A 17884-nucleotide genomic window follows, 5' to 3' on the forward strand; every position below is an offset into this window, starting at 1 on the left:
CATAAAAGTAAGCAGGCGCGAAGCGTCAGGGCTGCTGATTCTATGTCTCGCTTCTCGTTTCACGCAACGACCGTCAGAGGTCGGGCATTTAAGTCGACGGCGGCGCTGTATCGTAGAGCCAATCGTAGAAGCTCTTTACCCCCTCTACGTACTGATACGTTACGATCCGAGTACGATCGGGGTCGTGTGCTCTCTCGCGCGCTCGGTTGTGTGTTCATCGGCGGCGTTCGTCCCGCTTCGTCGCGCAAGGAGGCCAGTGGAGGCGCAACGGAGGGTAGAGCCGCGCGCGCGCGCGCGCCCGCGCACCCGCGCAGCCGTAAAAACAACCGTCACCTCGCAACCGGGGTGACGCGAAGAAGACGCGGAGGAGACGAGGACGTTAATAGGAGGAAAGCGAAGAGGAGGACGCTCGCTGGCAGCTCCCTCCTTCCACCACACTTTCCTCCCCCTACCGGTCGACAACGCACACACCATGATACCATACTCCGCGTGCTTGTCTTTTGGGAGTCGTCGCGACGCTCGCCGTTGGGTGATCCTGCACGACGAGCTTTCTCCCTACCCGGTGAGTCGGCAGCACGAGTACGCACGAGAACGCACGACGAATAATTCCCCCCTTCGTCTCTTTATCTTTCCCTCTTTTCTTCCTCGTACCCGATTTCCCCTCGGCCCCACCTTTCTACCCTTTTACCAAACTCTCTCTCTCTCTTTTCGTCGAAAGCGACGTCGCAAGCGTATTATACTTTTGCACCCTTCCTCCTATAACTTTAACTCATCTCTTCCCTCGATCTCCTTCTACTATGTACACCTCTACCCTCTATCCTCTTTCTACTCTATATCAAACGAAATCCGACAAAAGCGATAAATAATACTAGCACGTTCTCGTGATCCTACCTATAAAGCAATTCTTTTTTTTTTTCTTTCTTTCTAAGTTCGACTATGGTTAGGAACAAATGTCTGTTAACACTTGTTGCGACTAGTGGTTATCATCGACCCAACTATGAATATTATTTTCATGTATTACAGCTCTTCCTTTCCCTCTCTCTCTCTCTCTCTCTCGTATAATATATATATATATATTTTTCGAGATAGTTCGTTCTCTGTTTAAAAAGAGTTTTAATAATTATTCAAGATCTTTGTTGTTTCATGTATCTCACAATTAATTTTTCTTGAAAATATATCGTCTAGATATAGACGCGTACGAAATTATTAAAAGTTTCGTTCGTTTTATTCGCATAATAATTGATTTTATCGATCTGTCGTAGAGTAAATTCTATGCTTAAGAAAAGAAATCGAATCGTTTAACTCGATCGTAACAATGTTTGTTTTTTCTTTTTTCTTTTTTATTTTTGTTTAATATTATCGATATATAAATAGATCTGATTTACAATTATGGAAATTCGTGTGCTGCTATCCACTTTGCATAATTGTGTAATATACGCGCATACGTATGCGCATAGAGAAATACGGGTTCTTGCAATCGATATGCATTTTTTTACCAATTCCTATCACGCTGTCACGGAAATTGTATTATTTATTTATACTGATTTGTTACTGCATCTTTCTTAAATCGTTTATCTACGTTTTATCGTATCAAAATGATTTGTCTTATCACATGCATAAACTTCGTGACATTTGTAAATCGTGATTGATCTTTTAAAAATTATGTTATCGCAAAGTTTCAATATATTTTTCCCAATAATATTATTGATGTATAATTTAAAGAGATGAGAGAGAGAGGGAGAGAGAGAGAGAGCGAGAGAGAGGGAACGCTGGGATATTTTTATTATCAGATTTTTTTATAAATCATATGAAAAGTTAATCACATTCGTTGATCCCACGAGTCAATTATAAGGGAAAAGAAATTTTCATATTTCATGCAACGATATTATTGATGTAAAATTAATGTGATCGTAAATTTTCGATATTTTCTCTTTCCTTTTTTTATTTATTTTTTATTTATTTATTTATTTATTTTTTTTTTTTTTTATATAAATAATATTATTGATATAAAATTTGACGAGAGATGAATCGCTTAGATATTTTTATCATCGTACTTTTAATAAACTATTTGAAAAGTTAATTACATTCGTTTATCCTTCGAGTCAATCATCGAACAAAAAGAAAAAGAAGAAAAAGGAAAAATTTTTTTTTCATGTCGCCAATCAAAGCTTTCGTGATTAATTGACTTTCGTATTAATCCAAGTTATAACTGGGTCAGAGTAATGTCAGAACTAGATAGAAAGCGGTTGGTCATTTTTCTTCGTTAGAAATGGTATAAAACGTAAAAATCGTTATTCAATCACGACTTACGGGAAAATCTCGATCTAGCTTAATTGTTCAATGTAATAATTAATATCGATGATATTAAAGGGGTTGGGGAGAGAAATGAAAGATTTCTTATCGATTAATTATAATACGTAATGTAAAAAAAAAAAAAACAAATATTGTACTAGTTACGTTCAATTGAAAGAGGGATTGCAGTAGTAGGAAACATTGAAAATCAAGTTTGGTAGTCGATTAAACGTAGCAATTTGACGTCAATTAATAGTATTTGCGGTCGTGTCGAATTAGTTTCCTCTGTTCGAAATTGCTTGTTTGACTGGCCGAGGAGAAACGGTTAACCTAACGGATTGCTTTATAATTCGTCGTTGGAATTCTAGTCGTGAAATTTCGAAGAGAGAAAGAGAAAGGGAGAAGAGAAAGAGAAAGAGAGAGAAAGAGAGAGAAAGAGAGAGAGAGAGAGAGAGCGAGGGAAAACCTTTAGCACGTTGAGAGCTTCGTTAACGGAGGTTCGGTTCATTTGTCTCGTTTAGTTGTAACAATACGTTCAAAGAAATTCGACGTAAGTAAGCGGTACTTTGATCAAGACCAACATCGATTCAACCTCTATCATTTAACCTCAATATTTCGTTTTTCGATAAGTACGTGTTTTTCTAAAAAAAAAAAAAAAAAAATAAAATTCATCAATAGCTGATAGATCCTTTTAACAGTGGAATTAAATTATAAATAGTTAAAGGATCAACTTAAATTATTTAAGAGGAATTGAAAAGTCCATTTTTTATATTTTTCTTCTTCCTTTTTTCTTTTATATATATATATATATTTTTTTTTTTCTGTACTCTTCGAAACGATGTATAATTTTTGAAATAATACGTGAATGTAAAGAAAAGAGAGAGAGAGAGAGAGAGAGAGAGAGAGAAAGATAATAGAGAAGTTTATAGGGAAAATATTCTCACGATGTAAAGGACTTCATTTTAATTTTTCCCTGAAGAGCTCTTAAGGGAGTCGACCTTCTTGTACCGATGGGTCCGAGAAGTCCATCCAGAGAAAGGGGAACGATTAAAAACGAAGCTAATAAATTGGTTTAAAGTGCTTTCAAGATGGCACCACTGATGGTACATTGTAGAAGGATGGTAGAAAGAGGTAACTAGAAGAATCTATCCGATTTTAAAAGTGTCTCGACGTCTTAACGAGGTGTCTTTCTTTACGGCTCCTCGTTTTTCATAAATAATATATTCATACTCTGTCTCTCCATCTCTCTCTCTCTCTCTCTCTCTCTCTCTCTCTCTCTCTCTCTCTCTCTCTCTCTCTCTCTCTGTCTCTCTCTCTACTCTTTCTTTTTCGTCGATTATGCAAAACTTTTCTTCTAATTTTTTTTAATTAACTTCATGAAATCCCCGTGAACGAACGAAAACTCGTCTAATCTAATTTCGAAATTTAATTCGTTTGCCAAATTAATTCGGATCAATATTTTAAATAAATATGATCAGTATTTACAATAAATTATAGATATCAGTTCTTTTAATATAAATGACGCCGCAACCCTGACGCAACCCTGACATTTAATTATTTACACTGATCAAAATATTCTGGGATCATTTATATTACAAAATATGTATCATTTATTAATTAAATATAAAATTTATTGAATAAATAAACGTAGAAATGATTTAATTCTTGAATTAAATTAAAATTGATTTAAGAATTGATATTAAAAAGAAAGAAAGAAAAAAGAAAAGAACAAAAATATTTTTGGCCAATCCAGATGTAATAATCGAGGTTTAAAAAAAAAAAGGAGGAGAAAAAATAAAAAGAAAAAAACGACTCGCGATTTCCATTAAAAATATTAGGTATACATTACAAGTAAAAATAACTTTTTAATATTTCGTAGTTACCAAACCGCGAATATCTACGTATATGTATCTCGCGTGGGAACGTAATTACCGAAAATCCATTAGAATGCAAAAGTTGTTCTTACCCTTCTCGAGTAGAAGTAAACGTGAACGCACAAACTAAACTTCGAACGTAAACTTCTATCTAAAACTTTTCCCTAACGTGACATCATGCACACAGTTAAGAGGGAAGGTAAAGGTTTTGCTACTCTCTTATGTTTCGACGCGCTCGCTTGTTAAACGATTTGATAGATTATTCTGTGCGTATCAGGAAACTTTATGCGAATTTCTTCTAAAAGTTACATCAAATTGGAATGAATCATTAAAATTTACGAAAAAAAAAAAACAAAAAAGAGAGAAAAGAAAGAAAATAAGAAACATTTAAGCATTAAAATTGTCTGCTTTTCGTACATTCACAAAACTATTACGCCGAAGAGAGTGGATCAAAAGTTCTTAGACCTATCTATACATAGTTTTACTATCTGATAAAGAAAAAAAGAAGAAAAGAAAGAGAAAAGGAAAGAAAAAAAAAAAGAACAGAAAAAGGAAAAGAAAAAAATTCGTCTAAAAAGTTTCTAAGAGAAAAATTGCTTCTTAAGATCATCTAGAAACTTTGAGCCGATCTAGAAAAATTTTGTTCTTCTCTGTATGTCTGTCAGACACTTTTATACACACACACAGACAGACACACACACACACACACACACACACACACACACACGAAGATACATATATGAAGAGAAACGTCACGAAATATATACGAAGATAGATATATGAAGTGAAACGTCACGTAAACTTTAAGAATGATCTCTATGGAAACGTCAAAAAATAAAGAGGAGAGAGGTAAAAAAAAAGAAGAAAAGGAGAAAGAAAAAAAAGAAGTAAAGAAACAAAAATCGACGCAACGGGAAAGCTGCGAGAAAGAATCGTGTTTACTTGGTAATACCATTTTGTGCGTTAATGGGTTTCTATACATCGTCGAACTCTTTGCGAAGCCCTCCCCCGCTACCTCTTTCTCCCTCTTTCTTTCTCTCTCTCCGCAGGGGATAAAGTCGACGACTCGTATCATCGATTTCGAGCTATACGCGGAAAGGAGCGAGAGCTTTCTTTTCAGCGACTCGTATAATCACGTCCTTTAGCTCGACCGCCAAAGGTGCAGCCGAATGGCCTTTTCAAGCCTCATAAACTCGGTGACGTACATTATGGGGTAGTTGCGAATCTATCTTTGTGCAATGACGCCGAGAGTCTGGATTGATCGAAGGGGAAATCGCCGATAAAGACGAGCCGTTCAATGTAAATCCATCCGTTTAATTAGTCCAAAGCCAAAGCCAAAGCCATATTTTATAATAATAATAATAATAATAATAATAATAATAATAATAATAATAATAATAATAATAATAATAATAATAGTAAGGAGAAGAAAACGAAGAAAAAAAAATTTTTTTTTAAATAATAGATAGATGATAATAATAATAATGTCGTATAAGGATCATCAGTTGACGTCGTCGTTACTCGAATAGATTTTTTATTCCTTTTATTTATTTTTTATTTATTTACTTATTTATCTTTTATTTTTCTTTCTTCTTTTTTGATAGAGGGAGAGAAAATAGTTTCGAACTTTCATATCTTTCGAATGAATAATTTACTCAACTCTCTCTCTCTCCCTCTCTCTTTCTTTCTTTTTTTTTTCTTTTTTCTTTTTTTTTTTTTTTTTTTGAATGTACGCATTTTATGCGCTTCGTGGGCTGCTCTGTCTCGATACGATTCAGAAAAAACCATTGCATTCCCCGAGGACCTGCTACGAGCACGGCCCTACCTTACCTGTTAGTAAATATTACTTAACTTTATTACCTGTTACTACTCGATGTTACCATCACATCGTGGTCAAATCGTCGTAAAGAAAAGATCGCATTTTATTGTACACATTTCTTTTTCTTATGTTATTTATAATAGATCTAATAGTAGCTCATTTCCTGTAAACAACATGTCTACATAATTACTTATATGTGTTATATAGATAGCAAACTACCTATCTACCTACGTATGTATGTATGTTGTATGTATGTACGTACGTACGAGCCATTTACTTTTTACTATCGTATTCTTTTTTCTTTATGTTAAGGTAAAAAAAAGATAATTTAGAACATATATATATATATATATATATGACTCAAAATCGAGAACGATGCGAGTATCTATAGTTGGTATTCTTAATATCGACAGAAGTATTTCATCGTTGACGTAGTTGTCTTCTTTCATCGTCGTCATCGTCGTCGTCGTCGTCGTCGTCGTTTAGAAAGTATCTCCTTATGGAACGATTTGCAAGCGTGGCCTATTTCCAAGTGTTACTCGCGAATCGAGAGAAAGGTTAATGAGGCTGAGGAAAAAAGAAGATGAGAGATAAAGATAGAGAGAGATAGATAGATAGATAGATATAGAGATAGATAGAAAGAAAAAGAGAGAGAGAAAAGCAACGACGTAGAGGAAACGCTCAAGTGGTCGAAGAGGTTGGGACCACACGGAGAGGAAGTGTTGGAGAGAGAGAGAAAGAGAAAGAGAGAGAGAGAGAGAGTCACTATAGGGAGTATCGTGGGATGGAAAAGAGCGAGGGGGAAAGGGAGAGAAGCGTGTTCGATCGAGCCTCGTTCGGTCTCTCCCTTTCCTCCATCCTCTTCCCTGTCCCGTCCTCGCCACTCTTTCTCGCTTCAGCCCCTCGATGTACAAGTTCCACGTTTGTGTATAATACCAAGCTCTAGAATCAATATGGGCTCTGAGGCACGGTCGTTTGAAAATTACGCTTCGCATAAACCAAAAGAGGAAGACAAGTTCGTACTCGACGATCTATCTCTATCTATCTCTATCTCTCTTCCCATTCCCTCTTCTCTTTCTCTCTCTTTCTCTTTTGAGTATCGTAGCGATAGCTATCTCTAATAAGCGTCGATAAGTCTTCTTTACCTAATTAGTACCACACCAATTAACGCATCGTCTCATGTAAGCTTCGGAAATTTTGCACAGCTAATACCGTGTTACATCCTCCCTTCCCTAGACCCTTCCCTTCGTCGTTCACCTTTCCTGTTCGCCTGGCCGCCCTTCCAAAAGCCCGTCCTATTATCTTTCATACAAGCTCTTACTCGTCGAGATAGAGAAAACGTTTGTTTGTCGCGAAATTTCTCTCTGATGCATTATAATGTATATATATGTTACGCTTCCTTGCTTGCTTGCTTGCTTGTTTGCTTACGTTAGACTTCCGGTCGGAAGAATTTGTCTCCTATGTGACGTGGAGTTACGCCTATTCGTTTCCTGGGTTGCGTCTCGTTAATCGTTAAACCGTTAATGTGAAAAATAACAAGGGGAGAGATAAAGGAAGATTGAACGATAGACAAACGACGATGACGACAACGATGATGACAACAACAAAGACAACAACGACGATGACGACGATGACAACAACAAAGACAACAATGACGACGACAATGACGACAACCACGAAGTTTTTATCTATGAAGTTAAGATCTCAGGTCAGGTGTTTTACTAGATTCATAGGTTTAGATCGTATTTAACGGTAGGGGTCTTTCGCATTGGGCTCGATGAATCCCGGGCTTCCAGGAGAGCCCGAAAGCCAATGGAGTCCTGGTGCGCCAGCGCAATTCCCAGTCCCACAGTCGGGGAGTAAAACCCACTCTCCCTTCCTGCGCGCATTCTCTCGCAACCGGAGTTCTCCCTAGCCCACCCATTTACTTGCTACGATCCATCCTCGATGAAGGAGGCAACCTACCTCCCCTATGGCTATATATATATATATGTATTTATATTAATAATACCTATCTCTATATACTCTATTATCTCTCTTAACAATACTTTTAAATATTCCGTTATTACGAACATCGAAAAAAAAAAATATATATATATGTATTTATATTAATAATACCTATCTCTATATACTCTATTATCCCTCTTAACAATACTTTAAATATTCTGTTATTACGAACATCGAAAATATTTAAGTGACTCATTTGTTCTCTTATATAGGGGAATAATCGTCCTATTCTTCCTCTTCTTTTTCTTCTCCACCTCCACTTTTCTCCTCCTCCTTCTCCTCCTCTTCCTCCTTCTTCTTCTTCTTTCATTTCGACTTTTGTTCGTCCATAAAATATATCTATCCCCCTTGACCGTATTCTAACCGTTAGTGATAGACATATAGTTAGCCTTTTTGTCAGATAAACTTCCTCTCGATTATCGTCAAGTCAAACTATATCTCCTCGATCTTTGAGAAACGAATTGGATTTTCAGTATAAATGCGTTTCTCTATCCCTTTCACGTGTAATAAAACAAAAAAAGAAGAAGAAGAAACAGAGAGAAAGAGAGAGAGAGAGAGATAAAAGAGTGAGAGCAAAAGGGAGAAGATGGATGAGATGGAACAAAAGAAGAAAATCATGGGAGTTTGGACGACGAGAATGATAGATAAAAGGAGGGTGGAAGTAGACGGAATCGTTAGATAGCAACCATGACTGGAAAGAGCTACTGACAACGGAGGGATGCCTGCAATTGCGAGGTCGATGCCCGAAAAACAGTTGCCTTGTTTTAGCTCCAAGCAGAAAAAGAAAGAGAGAGATAGAGAGAAGAGAGAAGAGAGCAAAAAAGAGACTGCAATGTTTCTCAAATGGACACGTTACTTACTACACTTCTCCGTTCTTCTTCCGTCATCTCTTATATCTTTTTTCTACTTCTCCACCCACCAACTCTCACCCTCCGACGTATTCTCTCACACAATGAATTATTCTTCTCATTACCTTTCAGTGTTTTTGATTACGGAACGCAGTAAGTAACTTGTCTTCTCCTACCTTACCGCCCCGCCTCTATTAATAACTAGAAGCAATTTAAGTCAAGATATATTTCTTCGGATTATATTATTTCCAATAATATTTTGCCATTAATCTTATACGAGAATTATATTACTATTGTACTTCTTTTTTTTCTCTCTTACATTTCTTTCCTTCTTTTTTTCTTTTTCTTCCTTCTTCTTCTTCTTCTTTTTCTTCTTCTTCTTCTTTGGATAATGCGAGAAAATGAATGAGATTTATGCAGTTTTGCATCTCGTATAAATTTCTCGTAAACCTTTTTCCTTTCGATAAAAAGAATGTAACATTTCTTAACAATAAGTACGAGTGAATATGTAAAAGAGATGAAAAAGTAATCACGGACAATCAACGATTCCCTGAAAAGTGATATCATTTATCGTGGCATTTTTTTTTACAGCGATTCCATGAGCTCGTTGCATATGTATCCCCAGTTCTCGAATCAACCGTTCGGATACATAATAAAGGAACATTTCTTTCGCAGAGAGAAAGATGATATCGGTGCGCTAATGTAAAGACGGATCGTTTCGTTCTCTTTTTTTTTTTTTCTTCTTTTTTTTTTTTTTTTTTTTTTTGTACATTCATTCTTTCATATCTCTCGATAGAGTTGAAATAATTTTTTGCAACATCCAACGCCAAGATGGATCGAAGGTATATTTGAATTTCCATAGATAGTGGCATTTAATTCACAAGACAAGCAGTATCGTGTAACATATATATGGATAACCCGTTAGATCGTCGTCGTTGTCGTTGTCGTTGTGCGTACATACGTAAATACCGTGTATATGTGTATGTATACAACTTTGTACATCATCGTGGTCAAGTACATGTATATAATACGGAAAGGAATATGCATCGATCCTCTCTCCATTTTCTATTTTCTTACTTCCCACATCCCTCTTATCAATCTTATTTTTTTGTTGATTCCCGTACGTTAGATTCCCGCATAGGGGAAACGTGAAGGGAAAGGTGTGACATGCTTGAAGAGAGAGAGAGAGAGAGAGAGAGAGAGAGAGAGAGAGAGAGAGAGAGAGAGAGAGAGAGAGAGAGAGAGAAAGAGAGAAAGAGAGAGAAAGAGAGAGAAAGAGAGAAAGAGTATCGTAGAGGTCACAACCCCAGAACAAACACTTTCGCGACGAGAGTCTGTCGCGTATTGAAAAGTTCCGTGCGTGCTGTTGCGGATGTATCGTGTAAGAAGCGAGCGAGAGTAACGTGGTGGGGGGCGAGGGAGTACAACCGGGAAGCGTGGTCGAGCGTCCGAAGTCGACCGAAGTTGAACGGCGGAAGTGGCCGAGCGTAACCGACGGCGAGCGTCGACCGAGTCTCGGCGGCTGGACGCTTTGGTACGGGCTCAGTGTGTGCATAGCGGCCGGCCGGCCGACGTGCATTGTCGTCGACGGGGGTGGCGTTGCGCTACCGAACCGATTTCTTATTTTTCATTCTCTCTCTCTCTCTCTACTCTCTCTCTCTTTTTGTCATACAAACACAAATACACACACACATACACACAGAGAAATACATTCTCTTTATTCACTTTTGTTTCCTTCCTTTTTCCAAACGTCCGTCGCACGCACGCTCGGTTTTCCGTCCCTCATTTACGCGGTGCGTTCGTTCGTTTTTGACGACGCTGTCATATATTTTTTCTTTTCCATTTTTTTTTTTTTTCTTTGTCAATCATCGTCATCGTCGTTGTTGTCGTCGTCGTCGAGAGGGAAGCGTGTGCGCGATCGGGACCAACGCAAGAAGGCGTCGTCGTCGTGGCAGCGTTCCTTTCGTTTCTAACGTCCCCGGCGTCGTCCCTGGCGACGACGACGGCAACGGTGACGTCGCGAGGGGGCCCGATAGGCCCCTCGTCGATATCGTCGAGAAAGGCAGAAAGCCAAGGATGGAGGAGCTCGTCGAGCTTCTAGGCTCGCCTTGGAGACGATCCGAACGCGTACTGTGCGCTCAACTCTGCGCGGGCGTTACCCCATCGTTGTTATCATCGTCATCGTCGCCGTCGTCGTCGTCGTTGTTGTCGTCGTCGTCGCCGCCGCCGTCATCGTCATCTTTATCCTTGTCATCGTCGTTGTCGTCGTCGTCGTCGTCGTCGTCGTCGTCCTTCTCACGTAGAGGATATCACTCGTCTCAGCGCCACGAGTGGCAGGCTCTCCTCCGAACGGAGAAGGTACACCCTCGCGCTTCCTTTTTCAGTACTCTACTGGCTTGAGCTAGAGAGAGGTCGTCGATCGTACGCGCATCTCTAACCACGATTTATCGAACCAGTGCACGCAGATTACGGTCCTCCTTTCACTTCTTCGTTTCCTTAATCGCTTGCCTAGCTCGTTGCAGCTATGTTCGGAGATGGTTAGACTGCTTTTTTTTCTTTTTTTTTTTTTCCTATTTTTCAAATACTCACGCGTCTCGATACTTAGATAGCCGTCGAGTAATATAAACATAATCGCTCTTTAACTGCGTCAGTATTATTCGTACGCGAGTTCCTTCGCGAATTCTTTGCTCGGCGTTTTACGAGTAACCGAGCACGACTCCAGCACGGATATTGATAATTTTTTCATTTCTTCGGAATTAATGGCAACATATAACAAATGTAGCCGGATTTCGCTGTCCTACGATCCTATCAACTCTTGCTTATTTTTTTTTTTTCTTTCGATACGAGAAACTCTCTACAAAGTGTTACGCGTAACGTCATTGAATTATTAAATATACGATACCAATTAGATTCGCCTTTTGTTGACTAAAATAACTAGGATATTCCGATACTAGACTTAACTAACTTTCTTTTATTTTCTAATCCGTTTGAGCATCGTAATGACGTTGCGTAAATGTAAACTTCCCTTTTTAAATTATGTCGATCTTCTTTCTATATACGTCGGAGACCTAACACGTGCGCAACATACTTAATATGCCCAGGAATTTCGATCCTCACTTTAACCCTTTGAAATTATATATTCAAGACGAATATTTAACGAATGCCTTATCTATTTACATATATATATATATATATATATATATATATATATATGTTTAAACATTACATTATTATATTTTCTTATAACGTTTAGTTTGAACTGACTCGAAGGGAAAAAATTAGTGCCGGATGATTGGTAATTGTAATAATATATTCGAGAGGGAAAGAGAGAGAGAGAGAGAGAGAGAGAGAGAGAGAGAGAGAGAGAGAAAGTCCACGAATGTCATTAAGTAACATTATCTAATATATATATATTTACCTACGTTCATATTATATATTGAATAAGCTTCGATAAATAGTAACGTCTTGTATTTATAAAGTTCTCAGTTAACTATCGTAGTAAATCTTAACTGGCGCAAAGTCACTCGCGTTGTTATCGATGATATATTTTCGAAAAAAAAAAAGAAAGAAAAAAGAAAACAAACAAAGGAGAGAGAGAGAGAGAGAGAGAGAGAGAGAGAGAGAGACTTACGACATTATTACGATGTTTCTTCGTGTCGTCGTTGTTTTTCATTTTTTTGTTATAATTTTTTTCTTTTTCTTTTCCTTTTTTTTTTCTCTCTCTCTCTCTCTCTCTCTACACACACACACACACACATATATATATCTTACATAGTATACACGCGAAACAATATATTACTGATAATGAAGATTGGAAAATGGTATCGATTCGATAAACTCTGTGCATCGTTTGTCATAAATACATTCGTACGAAACTACCGTGTGTGTCTATATATATATTTATATTTATATATATATATAAATTATATACATACATAAATATATGCATATATATATATATATGTGTGTGTGTATGTATGTATGTACGTATGCATGTATAGTCACGAAACTTGTATTTCTTCTTTCGTCGACCGATGACAATATAATTTTCTGTAAATCTATTTATTTATCGACGGTTTAATGACGAAAGAACGGAGTGATCCTCCGTAAATATGAAAACAATCGATTATCTAAATTTTGATTTTAAATAAAATAACGCGTCGAACGTTTAAACTTTGAAATAATCCTTGTAGAAGCCATTTTCAAATAATATTTTTCTATAATTTTGTTACGATTTATAACTTTTTTTCTTTTCTCTCTCTCTCTCTCTCTCTCTCTCTCTCTCTCTCTCTCTCTCTCACCCTTCTCTCCAATCTCCTTTTTTTGCCTCGAAAGAGTTACAAACGTTGAAACGTCGAGAAATACTTTCGACAATTTTCTAATTATTTCTTACTCCAACTCTTCTCATTCTCCATCTCCGCTATACTCGAGAATAAAAATTCTACGTAGAAACGAGGTCGAAGGAAAGAAAAACTACGACTCTTTTTCTTCTAATTTCTTTTTTATTTATTTATTCTTTTTTTTTCATTTTATTTAGTTATTTATTTGTCTATTTTTTTTTTTTGTTTTCTTTCTCTTTTAATATTCCTCTTTACCTTAGCGACTAACCCAGAAGAATTTTTGCGTTGCATTTCATTCTTTATCTATCTTATCGTGGAGAATAAAAAAGAAAGAAAGAAAGAAAGGAAAAAAGAGAGAAAGAGTTTTCCTGTTTATTCATCGTATCGAAACACGTTCGTAAGAAAAGTATTCGCAATGATCTATGTATGTACGTACGTATGAAACGACGAATGTATACATATAATAACATTATCGAAGGAAAATCGTCAAGACGTTTGACGCGTGCCATTTTTCCTTTATATGTTTATTTGTATCTTGTTTACCAAATAGCGAACTATAGTTATGTTCGAATCCATAGTTATGAAGATATAACATATCACATATGCATATAAATACACATACATATATATACATATATATACATACATACATATATACATATATACATATATATATATATACATATATACATATATACATATATATATATATACATATATACATATATATATATATACATATATATACATACATATACATACATGCATACATACATAAATAAATATATATGTATGTGCGCGTGGTGCGAATAAATAAATATATATATATATATATATATATATATATATATATATATATATATACACATGCGATAGCTCTAAAGACGAGAGTAATATCGAAGAAGATAATAAAAGACTTCTTCATTTATTTCTCTGGACGGTATATCGGCTGATCGATTTTCTCTCTTTCTCTCTCTCTCTCTTTCTCTCTTTCTCTCTCTCTCTCTTTCTCTCTCTCTCTCTTCCTCTCTCGATCCATTTCCGGCGCGCGCTGCCTACTTTATTAATTCCGTGTATAACGCGGTTAGCGAATAAATCGTTGATGTGCTACGATCTAAGTATCTCTTTCTTTCTCTTCCCTTATTTATGAACCCATTCAAATATTATTGAAAATCAAAGGTACCTGGAAGCGTTAGATCTTTAAACGTCAAGAAACTATCCGTGCGAGTGCAAGAATAAGAATATATTCTATATTCTTTCGTTCGTATTGATCGACGTATATATACATATATACATACATACATATATATATATACACATATATAAATATAATATATATATATATACATACATATATATATATATATATATATATATATATAGCTCGGCAAGCATTAACGTTCGATAAAGAGATAAGACGGACACAGATATAATTGAATGGTGCATGTGGATGGTGCATGGATTTCTCTTCTTGAGATCGTTGCTGTGCGATATGGAAGCGTGAGAAGATACATATACGAGATATACGAACGTATGTAAAAAAAAGAAAAAGAGAGAAAGAGAGAGAGAGAGAGAAGAGAAAAAAAGGAATGTTTTATTTGGGGGTTGCATAGTTATCATCATAGTTATCAAAGACATTAGACGGATGTTCTCATTGATGTTGTGGTTGGCACGGTGAATTCACGAACGTACCTAAGGGAAAAAAGAGAAAGAGAAAGAAAAAGAAGAAGAAGAATAAAAAGAAGAATAAGAAGAAAAAGAAAAGAAGAAAAAGGACAAGAAGAAGAAGAGAGAAAGAGATATATATGTAGGAGAAGGCCCAAAACTGGCGTCCCAGACTCGCGAGGCGGGCTCCCGCTCGGCAACTTCCCGCTCCGGTTCACGTTCCGCATCGCGCAGCTCCGGTTCGCGGCATCCCGGAAGCGGGACTAAAACTCGCCGGCGTACTACTCCACCTTATTCTTCTTCGGCGACGATAACTACGACGACGACGACGACGGCGACAACGAAAACGGCTCGGAGCAATGGCGGCTCCCTCTCAAGCAGAGGAAGCGCTAGCGGAACGCAATGCGGCCTTTGCGCTGTCGTCGCCGCACTTTTTCGAAGGGCGATGTGTATCGCCGGTAGTAGACGAGGTTCTGGCGAATCTTGTTACCAAGAACTCGCTACCGATCTTCATCAAGAATTATGTTCTTCCTCGACGAAAACGACGAAAACGACGACGAGCACTACGACAGCAATGGCGATGGCTATGGCTATGGCGACGGCAACGGCGACAACGACCACTACTACTTTGTCGGCTACGACGATGACGACTATGACAAAAAGCAAAACGACCAGAACAACGGCTGTTACAACAGCCAGCATCACGGCAAAGGCTATTACTACTACTACTACTACTACTACTACTACTACTACTACTACTACTACTACCACTACTACTACTAGTACTACTGCTGCTACTGCTACTATTATTACTACTACTACTACTACTACTAACACCACCACTGCCGCAGCCGCAACCGCAGCCGTCGCTACTACTACGATTGCTACGTCTTCTACAACGACGTATCCTCGTTATCTTCGAGTAAGCTTGCCGACGGAGACGGCATGTATCGTCAAGGCCGACGAGATCGTCGCCTGCGTTAAGGAGGCCGTGCAAGCGCATGAGGTGAGGACGATGATTATGCGTGACACTGCGTTCTCTCTCTCTCTCTCTCTCTCTCTCTCTCTCTCTCTATCTATCTATCTATCTATCTATCTATCTATCTTGCTTCCTTTCTTTCTTTTTTCCTCTCTTCCTTTATATGTATCTCTATCTCGCTTTGTTCATTCCCTCCCGCTGATCATTCGTTTACCATCACCGACATTTATTTTTGCATGGATCATCATATTGACTTCAATCTCGAAATACGTAAGTACTTACTTACATATAAACGTTCACTTCCCTATTATCTTAATACCCAATATCTACTTGGATATATCCTCTCTCTTTCTCTCTCTCTTTCTCTCTCTCTCTTTCTCTTTCTCTCTTTCTCTCTTTCTCTCTATCTACCTCTCTCTTTTTCTCTCCCCTATCCTCTTCTCTTATATCTTTCCTCTCTAGTTCGAAAGGATTCGATCAACGGTTTCGACGGGAACGTTCTATCCGCGCTGACCCTGAAATATTTTCGAGTCGTTTTCAAACCGGCTTATATTATATTATTGTGCAAATTGAGTCTATTTTAAAAGGCTAAGGCTTCTGCAGGTGCTAGCAGAAACTCACGGGTAGCAGCGTATCGTCCCTTTTTTTTAATCTATCTATCTATTTATCTATCTATTTATCTGTCTATCTATCTATCTATCTCTATGTCTCTCTCTCTTTTAACTCTGTTTCTTCGTAGAACTTCGTCTAATCGAGTTTAATTCGGTAACGTGGCAACGAAACGTATAGTGAGAACGGAATATCTGTGTCTATCGATCACCTGTCTCTTCATCCGATCGTCAGAAATTTTAAATGGAATCCAATCGAAGAAACTTATTTAATAAAGGAAATGCGCAGAAAAGGCGAACGGGTATGAGAGGCGAGAGGAGGGTGGGAGTTAAGGAAGGGTGGTAGCGGATAAGGGGGAAAGAGGAATGGACTTTGAAACGGGGTACGATTTCGCGTCGATTTCTGATATCGCTCGCAACTCGAGATAACGAAATAGTACATATGGCTTTTTATGGATCCCCTACGAACGAATGTTTTCTCCGATTCACTATGTGTGTGTGTGTGTATATATATATATATAAAACTCTAGTCGATTGATGTTGACGACGACGAGAGAATAGCAAATCGAAAAGAGAAAAGAATAGGATGCATCCCTAAAAAACTTTATTCCTAACCTCGGTAAAACTGGATCGAGTGGGAAGTATCGAGAAAATAAGAAAAACCTTGCTTGGATCTTCCTAAATATCTGCGTTCAAGGTATCGTTGTATATATATATATATATATATGTATGTATATGTATATACATCGGTCAAAGTTCTTTCAAATATAATCGCGAGTCTTGCCTTACCTAGTTAGACGAACTTTTATAACTATAGTATTTTCGCGATAGAGATTTATTTATATATAGATTTATATAATATATAATATATAAGTTTATATATAGGTATATATATATATATATATATATATATATATATATATATGTAAGTTTGACGTGATTCAGAAAGTATCGTATTACTTTTGTACGAGACACGACTTCGTATTTAAAGAAACATCCAACTGTAACGTAATCGATTCGTCGTCGGACGGGCTGCCGTCGGCACTTTCGAGGACTTATTTTTCTTTACGTGACGTGCTTTGCGGATGTGCCGCATTCTTGGGGGAAGGGGTTCGGAGGGAGGTGGGTAATAGCGGGCAGAGGTGGGCGGAGATGGGGTTCGTGTAGAGAGACGGGGGAAAAGAGGGGTAGTTTCTCGAACGAAGCCAAGATGCACGGATTAATCGAGCCTCCGCTTTGAAAATATCTTGAGAAATTCGTACGTGCTCCGAAATCTCAATGACTTTATCCGATTCAATCGATACTCATATGTTTCACTGGAACAAAGAAAGAAATAAAGGAAGGAAAAAAGGAAAAAAGAAAATGAAAAGGAAAATGCGAATGAAAGATCTGTTATTTCAAATTTATAAACTTTTATTATGATAGATTAAGGAAAATCATTTTTTAAAATAA

General features: G+C 37.4%; 1 protein-coding gene across 11 annotated transcripts in view; it reads left to right on the forward strand.

Moving 5' to 3' along the window:
- The first annotated feature begins 202 nt into the window (after positions 1-202).
- The window catches only part of LOC118440532 (uncharacterized), a 41202-nt gene continuing 23520 nt past the window's right edge, over positions 203-17884 (forward strand). The window contains exons 1-3 of one of the 11 annotated variants that reach the window (XM_035863703.2): positions 11059-11198; positions 14608-14711; positions 14794-15851. In XM_035863703.2, the coding sequence (XP_035719596.1) occupies positions 15291-15851 (561 nt within the window). In that variant the 5' untranslated portion in view covers positions 11059-11198; positions 14608-14711; positions 14794-15290. Of the gene's footprint in view, positions 563-10916; positions 11199-11240; positions 11378-12093; positions 12136-13587; positions 13609-14563; positions 15852-17884 lie in introns of those variants that run through there. The other 10 variants (XM_035863697.2, XM_085658311.1, XM_035863702.2 and 7 more) reach the window with 10 other exon arrangements.

Source organism: Vespa mandarinia, chromosome 7 (assembly GCF_050613455.1).
Source record: "Vespa mandarinia isolate Hongniang chromosome 7, ASM5061345v1, whole genome shotgun sequence".
Classification (NCBI taxonomy): domain Eukaryota; kingdom Metazoa; phylum Arthropoda; class Insecta; order Hymenoptera; family Vespidae; genus Vespa; species Vespa mandarinia.